Source organism: Bufo gargarizans, chromosome 4 (assembly GCF_014858855.1).
Source record: "Bufo gargarizans isolate SCDJY-AF-19 chromosome 4, ASM1485885v1, whole genome shotgun sequence".
Classification (NCBI taxonomy): Eukaryota; Metazoa; Chordata; class Amphibia; order Anura; family Bufonidae; genus Bufo; species Bufo gargarizans.
In genome coordinates this window covers 157,647,590-157,661,352 of record NC_058083.1, presented here as the reverse complement: position 1 = coordinate 157,661,352, position 13,763 = coordinate 157,647,590, and the positions used below count along the sequence as shown (strand labels likewise).

The 13,763-nt window shown below is 44.6% G+C and overlaps 1 protein-coding gene across 3 annotated transcripts in view; it reads right to left on the bottom strand.

The window, feature by feature from the left end:
* The window catches only part of SCHIP1 (schwannomin interacting protein 1), a 151,944-nt gene that overhangs the window by 77,701 nt on the left and 60,480 nt on the right, over positions 1–13,763 (bottom strand). Inside the window, exons 1-2 of one of the 3 annotated variants that reach the window (XM_044291806.1) lie at positions 10,507–10,632; positions 8,851–9,438 (exon numbers count right to left, since the gene is read on the bottom strand). In XM_044291806.1, coding sequence (XP_044147741.1) covers positions 8,851–9,420 — 570 coding nt within the window. In that variant the 5' untranslated portion in view covers positions 9,421–9,438; positions 10,507–10,632. Of the gene's footprint in view, positions 1–8,850; positions 9,439–10,506; positions 10,633–13,763 lie in introns of those variants that run through there. The other 2 variants (XM_044291804.1, XM_044291805.1) reach the window with 2 other exon arrangements.

Below are 13,763 nucleotides of genomic sequence, written 5' to 3'. Positions count from 1 at the left end.
TGGAAGGCAAACGTCTGTGGAAAAGATGACCTGATTGGTTTAGATTTTTTCTTTACTTGGTTACAGTCATTAGGATGTTCATGACAAATTAACTGGCGTCTATGTGCGACAACTATTGGTGTATTCTGTAGTCACCTAGTACTTCATTAATTCTGCCCAGGTCACGAGGCTAGACAGAGATAGATCTACACATTGACAGCATGTGATGTATGACACAGTTGTTCAAAATGACAACCTTTTAAAGACCAACTAACCACAGACCAACATCTGTAGACTTGTACCTATGACACTGGCTGACCTGTTACATGTGCGCTTGGCAGCTGAAGGCATCTGTGTTGGTCCCATGTACATATGTGCCCGCACTGCTGAGGAAAAATGATGTTTTAATATATGCAAATGAGCCTCTAGGAGCAACGCGGGTGTTGCAGTTATACCTAGAGGCTCTACTCTCTTTGCAACTGCCATGTCCTCTGCACTGTCCTCTGCACTGCTGACAGATGCCCTTTAAATCAGTAATGTATGGTCAACTTTACTGCTCCACTGTCCCACCCTTGGCTTGTCTGACTGTACCCCCCACCCCCTTACTGGATGACACATAGAGGAACTGGACTGGCTTTCTTTCTTTGCTTTTAATACATCATTTCTATAACATTTTGTTAAATGTTCACATTTTTAGTTGAAGGCACTTCTGGTGTACATTAGTATTTTCTGGGAGCAGACTGCCATGTTAGAACCCTACAGGGGTAAGAGGGGCTCCATTGGGTCCCTTTCTTGAATGCCAATATTATTTTGGTTGGCTCCCTCAGGCCTCATGCGCACAAACGTATTTTCTTTCCGTGTCCGTTCCGTTTTTGTTTCGGACCGTATGCGGAACCCATAATTTCAATGGGTACGCAAAAAAAAAGGAAGGTACTCCGTGTGCATTCCGTTTCCATATGTCCGTTCCGCCAAAAAATAGAACATGTCCTATCATTATCCGTATTACAGACAAAACTGTTCTATTAGGGGCCAGCTGTTCCGTTCCGCAAAATACGGAATGCACACGGACGCCATCCGTATTTTTTGCGGACACAGTTTTTGTGGACTGCAAAATACATACAGTCGTGTGCATGAGGCCTTATACTCATCCATTTTCCTTACCTCAAAATACTGGCTAGTCTTCCCCCTTTCTAATCAAATTTTAGACTTCCATCCCTCACTTTGTATGGTTCAACTGGGAGGACTTATTATAACACAATGTATACTCTCCAGTTAAATGCCACGCTGTTCCAGCACTGCTGCTTCAGTCCTCACCTCTGGTCTGTATTTACTTGGCTGCCACTTTAACATAACCGCATGTCCCACGTGACTGCTGCAGCCAAACACTGGCCTGAGTGTACCTGTGCCATATATAGCTGTGGTCAGTGACTGGTGGCAGCAGTCACATGTGGTATAACGGCTACGACACTGCTGCGGCTAAGCAAACACAGTGGGAATGTATACATATATATTTAGATGGAGCTTTCCCGTGTCATTACAGGAGCTCATCAGCTGTTTATGAAGCTAAATTTCTCTGCGATCTGCTAATTGCTGGGTCATTTCAACATAGAAGGGAAGTTGTCATGTTGAAACAGCCCGTATACGTGTTTTAAAGAAGTTGTCCAGGTTTTACTCATTGATGGCCTATATCATCAATATTAGATTGGCCAGGGTACAGGAAGTTGGCACCCATGGTCAGTTCTGCTGCCTGAGCTCCTGCAAACAACCTATTGACAGGGGTGCTGAGAATTTGATCCCCACTAGTGTTGATCGAGCACCAAAGTGTTTGGGTGCTCTGGCCGAACACATTGGGATGCTCGGGTGCTCTACAGAGCACCCAAGCACAATGGAAGTCAATGGGAGAAACCAAGCATTAAACTAGGCACCCCCTGCTCTGAAGAGGAGAGGGTGTCTGATTCACAGAAAAAGGTTAGAAATTGATGGAAACACCAACAAAATGGTTTGGAAACAGCATGGGGAGGACGTCTGGATGCATCTTGGATTCCTATTACCTATAGCATACAATAGACAACCACACAAAGGCTATTTGCCAAAAGGTGGGTATGTGCAAGCCAACAATCTATCCATGAGACAGATACAGTCAGCGAACCTTACAATGGCAGCCTTGTGCAGTACGAGACATTCAAAACCAGCTCTCACCTGACTGAAAGACAGTAAGCCTCAAAGTTGCTTCATATCTGTTTGATGGCTTGGGTGGACCTGCGCACCTAGATCATTATCATTAGGATGACAAAAAGTTTTCTGATTGCCCTAAGTTAATATTCAATAACCTTCCTATACCATTTTGTCATGTAAACTCATTTGCATAAACATGGGCATATGGGAAAGACATGCAAATGAGCAGAATCTGCCTTGTTTTTCAGCTGAAAAACCATTTGCATGGAAAATTTGCGATAAATATTTGCGATTAGAATATTTGCTCATATACAGCGCTATCTATTAGATTCATAGTCTTGTCATATGGAGGAGATGCTGACGTCATACTGCTTTTTATTTTTTGTCGCCAAGCTGCATGTCACTGCTGGGTCACATGCCACCTGCTGACCAGCATGTGCATTTCATGTACACTTGTGAACACAGTGTGATTCCACTCTTATGACAGAAAACACCTGACACAGTCAGTGGAATTCAGTGGATTTATTGATATAGCAAATAGCATAGGTTGTCCACAGCTGATCGGCGGGGTGTCGGGTTCTGGTCGATCAGATAGAGATGGCTTATTGTTTGTAAAAAAGAAGGCAGCCCCTTTAGGGGTACCTGCATAATTTTTAATCTGCACAAATTTCCATATCACCTTTACATTCAGCGGCATTGTTCTTTTGGAGTTAGTAAAAGTTCTGCTGGGATTTTACTCCATGTTGCATGAGCTGTCAAATAAGTCTAAGTTCCAGGGAAATGAGTCTGCTTCCTGCTGAAGACCTGAACTTCCTTCCACACAGTTGATGAAAACTGATGATTTTAACCAAAAAGGTTGTTTGTAGGGTGAAGTTTAAAAAGGTGTTCCTCTGGATAGGTAATCAGTATCTGATCAGTGGGGGTCTGACACCTAGGACCCCCGCTGGTCAGCTGTTTGAGAGAAGCATTCTCTCAGCTTTCCCTAGGCAGAATGAGGTCACGTTCATTGGTCACATGGCCCAGGCACAGCTCAGCCCCACAGAAGTGAATGGGGCTCAGCTGTGATAGTAAGCACAGCCGCTATACAATGTACACCACTGTGCTTAGTGAGCATGGAGAAGGCCTCAGCCGCTGCCTTCCCAAACAGCTGATCTGCAGGAGTCTTGGGTGTCAGACCTCCACTGATCAGACACTCCTGAGGATAGGTCATCAGTATTTAAGTCTCAGAAAACTCTTAACAGCGAACAAACGTTTCGGCTTACCAATCATCCGATATTCAGACAAAGCTCTTTAGTTTAGTTCTTGTTAAGAAGGTCCCCAGGAAGACTTTTCTTCCATCGCCCAGTATCTCTGAACGTGTATGGCCAGTTGATTCCTAGCCCTCACTCCTGTTGTCCTGCCTGTGGAATATGTTGGCGTTATATAAACATAGTTATTATTATGGGTGATCCGGCATGATTCAGAGATCGACAGAGTAATGCTGTACTGCCGGAATGACTTGTTACCTACCATATATCTTACTCCGTCACTTCAAGCATACAAATATGCTTTAGGCTTCATTCACAGGGGCATAAACTTTTTCAGTTTTTCTGTTCCGTCCTAGGAAAACGGCAGTGTTGGATGTGTCATATGACAAACGTATGGCACCCGGTGGAGCCCTTGACTATAATGGGGTCTGTGAGGTTTCCATCAGGAGCCCTGGACAAATTACCGTCTCATGCCACACAATTTTGCCCTGCTTTTTTAACAGGATTTGTGAGAGCGTTTTTAACCATTCTGTCTAAATACGCCCTAAAACCTCAGCGACTCACTGAGTGTGACTACTTTTCTTATTTTATGAAATTTACTGTTGCTGACGTTTTTTTTATTTAACTCTAAGGGCCAGTTCACACAAATTTTTTTTAGTGCTGATTTTGGAAGCATTTCTGCCTCAAAATCAGCTAAAAAAAATGCCTCAAAACAGCCACCTATTCATTTCAATGGGAAGCAGCACTTGCTTTTCTTTTCCAAGTGGAAAAAAGAAGCAGCATGCCCTATCTTAGGGCTGAATACGCGATGAATCTCTCGTTACAATGGTGGGGGACACAGCTCCATGTAAGTCCAGATATTTTATGTGAGTTTTCCACACATTTTTTGGTGCATTGGTTAAAAAAAAGACGTGTTTAAAAAAACACGTGGATGCTGATTTGTTCAGTGCGTTTTCAAAATCAGTCGTGTGAACATCCTCTTATAATTCCTTTAAGATATAGTGTATAATAAACAGTGGAACTGAACATGTGAAATCTAAACTCATGGGATATGTGACTATAATGTCTGTAGTAACTATGGAGTTCCATTACTTATGTACCACATTCTGCCCGTAAGAAAACCTTGAATATTCACAGATTGTGATGCTATAAAAAAAAAAAAAAGAAATACCCGATTACCTGTCTAAGGCTACTTTCACACTTGCGGCAGAGTGATCCGGCAAGCAGTTCCGTCGCCAAAACATATGCCAACTGATGGCATTTGTAAGACTGATCAGGATCCAGATCAGTCTGAAAAATGCCTGATCAGTCAGAAAATGATTCGGCAAAACGGTGTAATCCGGCAAAACTAATCCGGCATTTATTCTTTTCACCTTTTTTCGGGCTGAGCATGCGCAGGCCGGAAGGACAGATCTGGCATTCCGGTATTTTGAATGCCGGATCCGGCACTAATACATTCCTATGGAAAAAAATGCCGGATCCGGAATTCACGCAAGTCTTCGGTTTTTTTCGCCGGAGATAAAACTGTAGCATGCTGCGGTTTTATCTTTTGCCTGATCAGTTAAAATGACTGAACTGAAGACTTCCTGATGCATCCTGAACGGATTGCTCTCCATTCAGAATGCATGGGGATATGCCTGATCAGTTATTTTCCGGCATTGAGCCCCTGTGACGGAACTCTATGCCGGAAAAGAAAAACGCTAGTGTGAAAGTATCCTTACATATGATGAGGAAAAAATTGTCCTAATAAAGAAAGAACTGAATGAAAATGTTGAAATAAGTGGTAGAAAATATGTATTTTCTTTTGCTGACAGTGTAGTTGCTTGTCACTCATAATCATTGTATCCTTCCTGGTGAGATTGCTGCTGGTAAGAGTTGCAGTGTAGAGTATGGGGGACAGAGAGCAGACTGTGCATCTAAATGACTTAACCACTAATTGTAATATTACTGTCTTGCCTGGGCAGAATATAAAAATGGCAAAGAAAAAGCAGGTAAAATGACCCATAAGTAATGACTTTCATGTAAGATCACAGCTAGATGTGCTTTACAGGGGCTTTCCAGTTTCAGCAAATAAGGGTGAGGCTACACTGTGAGTTTGTGTAACGCGACTGACTAATTTTAACTATTTAACTACAGCTGCAGTCCAAATAAATGTGTTGCCATTACTCCTAGAGGCTCAGCTCTCTCTGCAACTGCCGCACCCCCTGCATTTTGATTCACAGGGCCAGGTGGGATGATGTTTTTTTCGCTGCCTGGACAGCCTTGTCAATCAAAGTGCAGAGAGAGCCGAGCCTCTAGGTGTAACCACAACGCCTCCATTGCTCCTAGAGGCTAATTTACATATATTAAAACTTAATTTTCCTCAGCAATGCGGGCACATATGAACATGGGACCAACACAGATGTCTTCAGATGCCAAGTGCACATGTAACAGGTCAGCCAGTGTCATAGGTACAAATCTGCTGACAGATGTGCTTTAATAAAAAGTGCGCTGGAGTAGAATGCACTAAATTTATTAGACAGCACAGGCGCATCTTCTGGCTTTCCATGGGCCAGAAACTGAAATCTACGTCAGATAGGAGATGCAAGAGATTTCAGCTACAATTTTATGCAATTTTTTTTATATAAGTTACAGAAAAATACAGACCCCATCCCTTTCCTTCTCACATTTAAAAAGTGTCAAGAAGCTCAAAAAGTTATGGCACAAATATGGCGTGTAATAAATTGACGTTATTTTTTGCATCCCTGTTGTGTACCACATCAGTGTGGCTGTCAAGTGGCGTCTTAAGCTGTTCAGCATATGGTGCCATATACAAAAATAGCAGATGTGTTAAACATGACAAAATAGTGTAGGATGTGCAAGCCTCTAATGTAGGCCTTTAGAAATAGCTACTAACACAGATTAGTAAGTGCATGTTCACCTTGTGAGATGCAGAAAATCACCAGGTAAATTACTGAGGTACCTACCCTGCTTTGTCAGCAGACTTGTACCTATGACGCTGGCTGACCGGTTACATGTGCGCTTGGCAGAAGGCATCTGTGTTGGTCCCATGTTCATATGTGAGAAAAATGATGTTTAAATATATGAAAATGAGCCTCTAGGAGCAACGAGGGCGTTGCCGTTACACCTAGAGGCTCTGCCCTCTCTGCAACTGCCGAGCCCTCTGCACTTTGATTGACAGGGCCAGATGTGATCAGTTTACATTGCCTGTCAATTGGGATGCAGATGTGGAGAGGGCTCAGCAGTTGCAGAGAGAGCAGAGCCTCTAGGAGTAACAGCAACGCCCCCGTTGATCCTAAAGGCTCATTTGCATATATAAAAATGTATCATTTTTCTCAGCAGTGCGGGCACATATTAACATGGGACCAACACAGATGTCTTCAGCTGCAGAGCGCACATGTAAGGCTACTTTCACACTAGCGGCAGGACGGATCCAACAGGTTGTTCACCCTGTCGGATCCATCCTGCCGTTATTTCACCATGCCGCCGTTCCGTCCCCATTGACTATAATAGGGACGGGGCGGAGCTCCGGCGCAGCATGACAGTGCACGGCGAAAGGCCGCCGGACTAAAAGTACTGCATGTCTGACTTTTTAGTCCGGCCGCCTCTCGCCGTGCACTGTCGTGCTGCGCCAGAGCTCCCCCCTCGTACCTATTATAGTCAATGGGGACAGAGCGGCGGTCCGGCGAAATAGCGGCCAGACGGATCCAACAAGGTGAACCGTCCTGCCGCTAGTGTGAAAGTACCCTAACAGGTCAGCCAGTTTCATAGGTACAAGTCTGCTGACTTACGGTGATTTACGGTGTTTGGCTTGTCAGCCATTTAAATTATAGAAACGGCACCTGTTGTGTTCTTTAAATAACAGCAAATGCTCTGTTCACATGAGGCAGTCGTGTTATAGGAGGAAACCATACCACTTCTCCACTGGAAAATGCACAGTAGCAATGCTTCTAGGGGAGAATATCACTGTAATAAGGCACCGTACAACGCCACATGGAGTGACCATAGAGCACTGGGGACTCCACTAGTACGTTTAGACGCAGTGGCTAAGATGCACATGTGTCCGGCAGATCCACAGTGGATAACAGTACAAGGCTGCTGCCATAGACTGGGTCAGTGTTTTTTGTATTTTTTTTTTAAACAGGAAAATATGTACCCCTGTGATGTTCCTCTGTAGAGTGATATGGTCAAAAAACTTTGGTACAAAAATGATAAGAACTGAGCTATAATAAGTGCTTAGGAGGTCAGAGAGCAGAGATAAGGAGTCTGTCAGCTCCTGGTCTGACGGAAAAGACAAAAATCCAAAACTAGAGCATTTCAGCTCTGTGCAGAAAAAAGGAAGCCATATTTTTAATAAAGACCAATTAAAAAAATTATTTTCTAGCACAAAATGAGTACAATGCAATAATAAAAAAAATTGCATCCAAAGGCGTACATAGCCTTTAAGGGTCCATTCACACGTCCGTTGTTTCTTTCCTGATCTGTTCCGTTTTTTGCGGAACAGATCTGGACCAGTTCTGTAGCCACTCATTTTCAATGGGTCCTGAAAAAAATCGGACAGCACAATGTCCGATTTTTTTTTTCAGGACCCATTGAAAATGAATGGGTCCAGAACTGGTCCAGATCTGTTCCGCAAAAAACGGAACAGATCAGGAAAGAAACAACGAACGTGTGAATGGACCCTAAGAGTGACAAAGGCCTGTCCTGCTTTTGATATTTCTCAAAGACTTCAATGTGACATCTGAAGCTGGTGTTTTTTTGCCTACATGTGACGCCAACCCAATGCAAGCAAAAGAGACTTACAAAAGCCCATTTAGACAAAGTAGAAAAAAAAATGCACAACGTTTGAGAATACTGAAGATTAAAAAAAATATATAAATGCAGCAAATTTCTGGCCTATATACTGTGGACGTCACCCTTTGCAATTCAAAGATGAACAGCAACAGGGCAGATTTTTGCCACAGATTTTCTTTAGATCTGCCACAGAAGCAGTAAAATGGATCTATCTTTTCAATGCAAACAGAGGTTATGGAATCGATTCGTTTCATCAGCGAGAGTTCTTCTCTTGCAAGAGGCTGTCCCCACTACTGAAGAAGCTCCCCTGCCTCTGGATTGACAGGCCCGGACAGCTCCCCCGGCAGTGACAATCTCAGCTGTTCGCCAAGTATTGGCACAAATGCAGTGGCTCTGCTTCCAGAGCATTGACTGATCATGTGCCGCTACTCGGAGCATTGGTGGAGGTGCGTGGTTGTCAGGGCCAGGTGAGATGTCCAGCCTTGTCAATCAAGTCACAGGGGAAGCTTCTTCAGGGCAGGATCAGCCCCTTGCAGGTAAAGAACTCTCGTTGATGAGACTAAATTATTTGGACAAATATATTTGCTCATCTCTAATGCAAATTAAAAAATAGATTAAAAAAAATGACAAAAGTATAATAAATGGAAACACTTACAGACGTGTAATATGATCTTGCTTGTTTCTGGTTCCTGGACTCTTGTTCTTGGAACTGAAGTCCCGCAAGGTGCTTCTCTAAGGTTTCCCAGTCCATTGTGGGAAGCTGGGGTTCCTCCCTCATGAGGCCACCTGAGCCAACAAATGAGTTCATTGGGGGCCCCCTGATAGCGGTATTCTGAGGTTTGGGGGGGCTGTGCTTTGCTCTATTTGGAGGTTTCCCAGTTACTAAGTTTCCATTTAATTTGTGCCGATGAGAGGGGTTTCCATTGATAGCAGACAGATGACCACCTTTAATGTCCTCAAACTCTTCTGCTAAACTCCTGCTTGCGACAGTCCTTGACAAACAATTGTCCTTCGGAAAGCCATCATCATCACCACCATCTTCTTCCTCCTCATCTTCATCCTCCCACTCATCGCTCACCTTGTCCACCATAAAGTCCTCCTCCTCATAATCCTCCAGGGCAGCCAGATCCAGGCTGGGGGAAGACTTACAGTCTGAGCAAGGGGTCACTTTGTTGGAGCTGGATTCGGAACTTGAGCGGCTACAAGCATCACTTCCTAAATCCATGCCATCTTCTCTGTAATCCTTCAGGTCGACATAGCCGGCATGCCAAGGAGAAAGAAAGAAAGAAAGAGAGAAAGACAGATAAATTGGTGTTTCTTTCATCAAAGTCTAGCAGCCTGTCTATACTTGCTCTCTAGGAGGAAAGAAATACATGAAGCAACTGGAAAGTGCCAGCAAGAATATCCATCCCCTGAGGCTGTGAAGATTCCTACCCTTCCACTCCTCCCTGAGCTGAGCACCAGTCACAATGAGCACACACATTAACATACACGCCGCTGACAGTGTGATAATAAGCAATGTGCCCAATATTAATACTCCTCATCATCATTACCACCATGCTTCCCCCGTGCTGGCACATCGCCGCAGCTATTTCCTACAGTACTAAACGTGGACGCATATATCTAAAAATATATAAAACTGCCAAGTGCACAGTCATCGTTCCAGGAGTATTAAAAAGTAATACCTAAAATCAGAACTGCTGCGGAGAAATCATCAGAGGATGGCCGTGCATGGGGGCAAACACTGGCTGCTCCACCGGCAGAATATAGGCTGCCATCAACAGCAGCCAGTGCTCTGCATTCAGACTGTTAAGGCAGCGGCATCCCTGGACAGGTAAAATCTAGTGCCTTTTAAATAGGATTAAAATAAAATACAAATAAGTTTTGCAAAAAAAATAAACCTAGGAAAAAAAGCATAGTAATCAGCAAACAGATGCAAAGCAGCAGAATAATATTCGGGTGAACAGCCCAGTTCTGCCATGTATATGCCGTACGGTATATGCGGGCACTGTCCATCTACTGCAGTGATCCTTGGCGTGTCCCCTGGCACTGCACTCATGTAATATCTAGGAGGGGGGCACTTACAGGGGTCTTGGTGACAGACTGCAGGCCATGGGAGTATACCAGGCTGCAGAATAGGAAATCCCTCAGGACAGATCCTACAGATAAGATTGGGGGCTTTCTATCCTCCCACCACAGAGCTGACCCCATGATGCATGTACACAGACATTTCTACAGGTGGACAGGGCACATAGGAAGAAGTAGGGGTAACCCCAATTTGTCATTCAGCCCACAGAGATGCCCCCCATACCTGATGCCCGGAGTCTGTACCTTATAACCCCTCATCCCTGAGCCGCTGTGTGACGCTGCTGTCCCCTCCTTCTCATCCGCAGCCCTCTACACCGGCGCCGCCCGGCAGATATCCACAGCTCCGGAAACTCCTCACTCCCTGCGCGTCACTGCGTAAAGTGCCGGGAATAGGAATTCCGGAGTCTACGTAAGCGCTGGCCGGGACTGGGATGCCGAGGGCTGCCTCACTGCGCAGTTTGCGTAGCTGCCTTGGTGGACAGCGCCATCTAGTGGAGAAAGGGTTTAGCGAAATCAGGGCGCGTCCTCTCTACCTATGGTACAAAAGCCCTATTCATGGAGAAATGATGGTGGTTGTGAGGGAAAAACCTCACCTGCCGTCTGATAATGTACTAATGATGCCTACGGTGTAACGCATAGTACTGGGCGACCGTTTAGTCAGCTCCGCGCCTGGCTGTGTGCACATATGCGTTACAGCCTCATTGCTTCCAGGGTAGCCTGCAGCTGCTGTACAGCCAGCCACTGAGGGGGCTCATTTCTACTCAGAGGGGGCATCTGTATCAGGTCCTGTGGGAAATTTAAATGGGTTGTCCGAGCGTTTTTATTCAGATGGCAGAAGTGTTTTGCAGTCTGGATATTACGGATACCCGCCCATGTACGTTCCACAGTTTTCGGACCGCACTATGATAGAAAATGCCTATTCGTGTCCGCAATTACCAACAAGAATAGGACATGCTCTATCTTTTTTGTGGGGCCCGTTGAAATGAATGGGTCCACATCCGTTCTGCAAAATTGCGGAACGGATGCGGACCTATTCATACATCGTCTGAATGAGTCCTAATACCGATAATCTATCCCCAGGATAGGTCATCAATATCAGATTGTCAGGGGTCCAACTCCCAGCACCCCCACCGATCGGCTGTTTGCGTCTCCCTTGGCCAGTGACGTCACATTCATCGGTCACGTGAACTAGGCGCAACTCAATCTTTACTCAAGTGAATGGGAGGTAGCAACACTCACCGGAGCACCACAGCCTCTTCAAACAGCTGATCGGCAGGGTGTCGGACCTCTGCCGATCAGATACTGATGTCCTGAGGATAGATCATCAGTATGAAACACTTGGACAACCTGGGAGTTTAAAAAAATAGCAGAAAATGTGATAAAATAATACAGATACTCACCTGTTACATCCCCAGCACGCTGGTGGTCCTTTGCTGCAGTAGCAATGTGCCATACGTCCACGTGACTGCTACAGACAATCACTATTGTACGGTATGAGACCACTAAGCCCAGGGACTGGAAGCAGTGGTCATGAGGATGTACGGGACGTCCATCTCCGCAGCAAAGTGAATAAAGACTGGTGGGGAACTATGAAAGCTGGGAAATAATCTGGGGGAATACGTTCCAGAAAAACTATGCAGTACAGAGCATCATGGGAGGTTCGGGTTATACAAGATTCTCTTCTTAGAGCATTGGCAGAATGTGAAGAACAGGTGTGGTGGTAGCCATAGAGAGTAGCTGCCATTAGATTTTTTTTTTAACTGAAAATACTTTTCGCTGTCAGATTCATGTCCTTTCAGAAATATCAGCTGTAGTAAACAGAAGATCAGCAACGATGCAAGATGATGAGCAGCTAATTTTCCTATCACTTCCCAGTGACACTATTCTAATTTTCCCAGCAAATAGGTATCTCCGAGACTAGAAAAAGAGAACTCTCACTAATGCCACCTTCTGGAAGTTGCTCACTATGAGTCAATGTCCACCTTGGACACTATATAACCAAATATCCATCAGCAGACAGCTGTTTCGGGGTGTTTGCCCTTTATCAGCATGGAATAGGATTTTGGCTGGCTTAGTATGATGCCTTAGGACACAGCTTAGGACATTGACTCATGGAGAGCCACTTTCGAAGGTGGCATTAGTGAGATGTCTCACTTTCTCTGGGAGATACTTCTTTGCATATTTTTGTTCCATGTAGAATTGTCACAGCTGATAAGATCTTCAGCTGAATCTCTGTAGGAATGGAGTTCATGAGGAGACATGAAGTACAGAGAGGAGGTGGCTAATAAGCAGCAGCACTTGTATGCAGTCTCCATTACCACAGCCCCACATTACCACAGTCTGTCCTGTCCATCCTGTGTACTTCATGTCTCCTCATGAACTCCATTCCCACAGAGATTCAGCTGGAAATCCTATCAGATGTATTCAGAATCATCATTCCTGACAAGTAGAGTAGAGAGGAGGATGAGGCAGCTCTTTACCTCAGTGTTGTGAAGTAACTTGTCCTCCTGTGTGGTTAGGACAGGTTCTGTATGGCCATTTTTTTTTTCCTAATGATTGCTCCCTAGACACAACAAGCCATTATAAGTAATGAAAGGTATTTGGGAATATATGTATAGTAAAGTAATATTTAAGTATTTTCATTTTCTTAATTACCGGAGAACCGTTTTTAAAGGGGTTGTCAACATAATTTCTAACAGGTGCCAGGAGCCTGTCCCCCCTACTAAAAGCATCATACTTGCTCCGATCCTCTGTGCCGGCTTCTATGTCTCTATCTTGCAGTCCGGGGGAATATTTTCTTCCTCCCGTGGCATAGGCATGGTCACATGATCCTCTTCAGTCAACCGCAGGCGTTAGTGGTAATGTGTCCACAAGAAGTTGGCTGAAGAGGATCAGGTGACTGTGACCATGCCCATGCCGGGGAGGAAGAAAACAAACCCTGGACTGGAAAATGGAGATGTAGCAAGTAAGTTTGATCCTTTCGGCAGGGAGTCGGCACTTGTTAGAAATTTTGTATACGTGGACAAACCCTTTAATCCTTTGTAGTTATTCTCCATTTTTTCAGTTTTATATGATAAACACTTCACTTAGTGCCTATTTACATTGACCAATGCACAGGGCAAAGATTGAGAGCGAGTCTCATTCCTGAACATTGTTTCCATATATACGCAGCTGAAAAAGCTGGCAATCATGCCCTCTGTTTAAGGACTAACAATCGCTACTATAATCCTCAGGCAAACTCTGATAGAGCCTTCATTAGTGCTAAATTAGAACCTGTTTTCATCACTAAACACTATTGTTTGTAATTGATGTCCAACACTAGGAGTCACGGAGTGGGGCGCCATTAGCTACCATGGCTGTTCCTGTCTGGTATTCATGGAGGGAACATTGACCAGCCTTCTGTATATCTAGGACATTGTGGAGCCAGACCTACTGTCTTTTTAGACTTAGGAGATGTGGTGTTCGAACAAGCTAATGCCC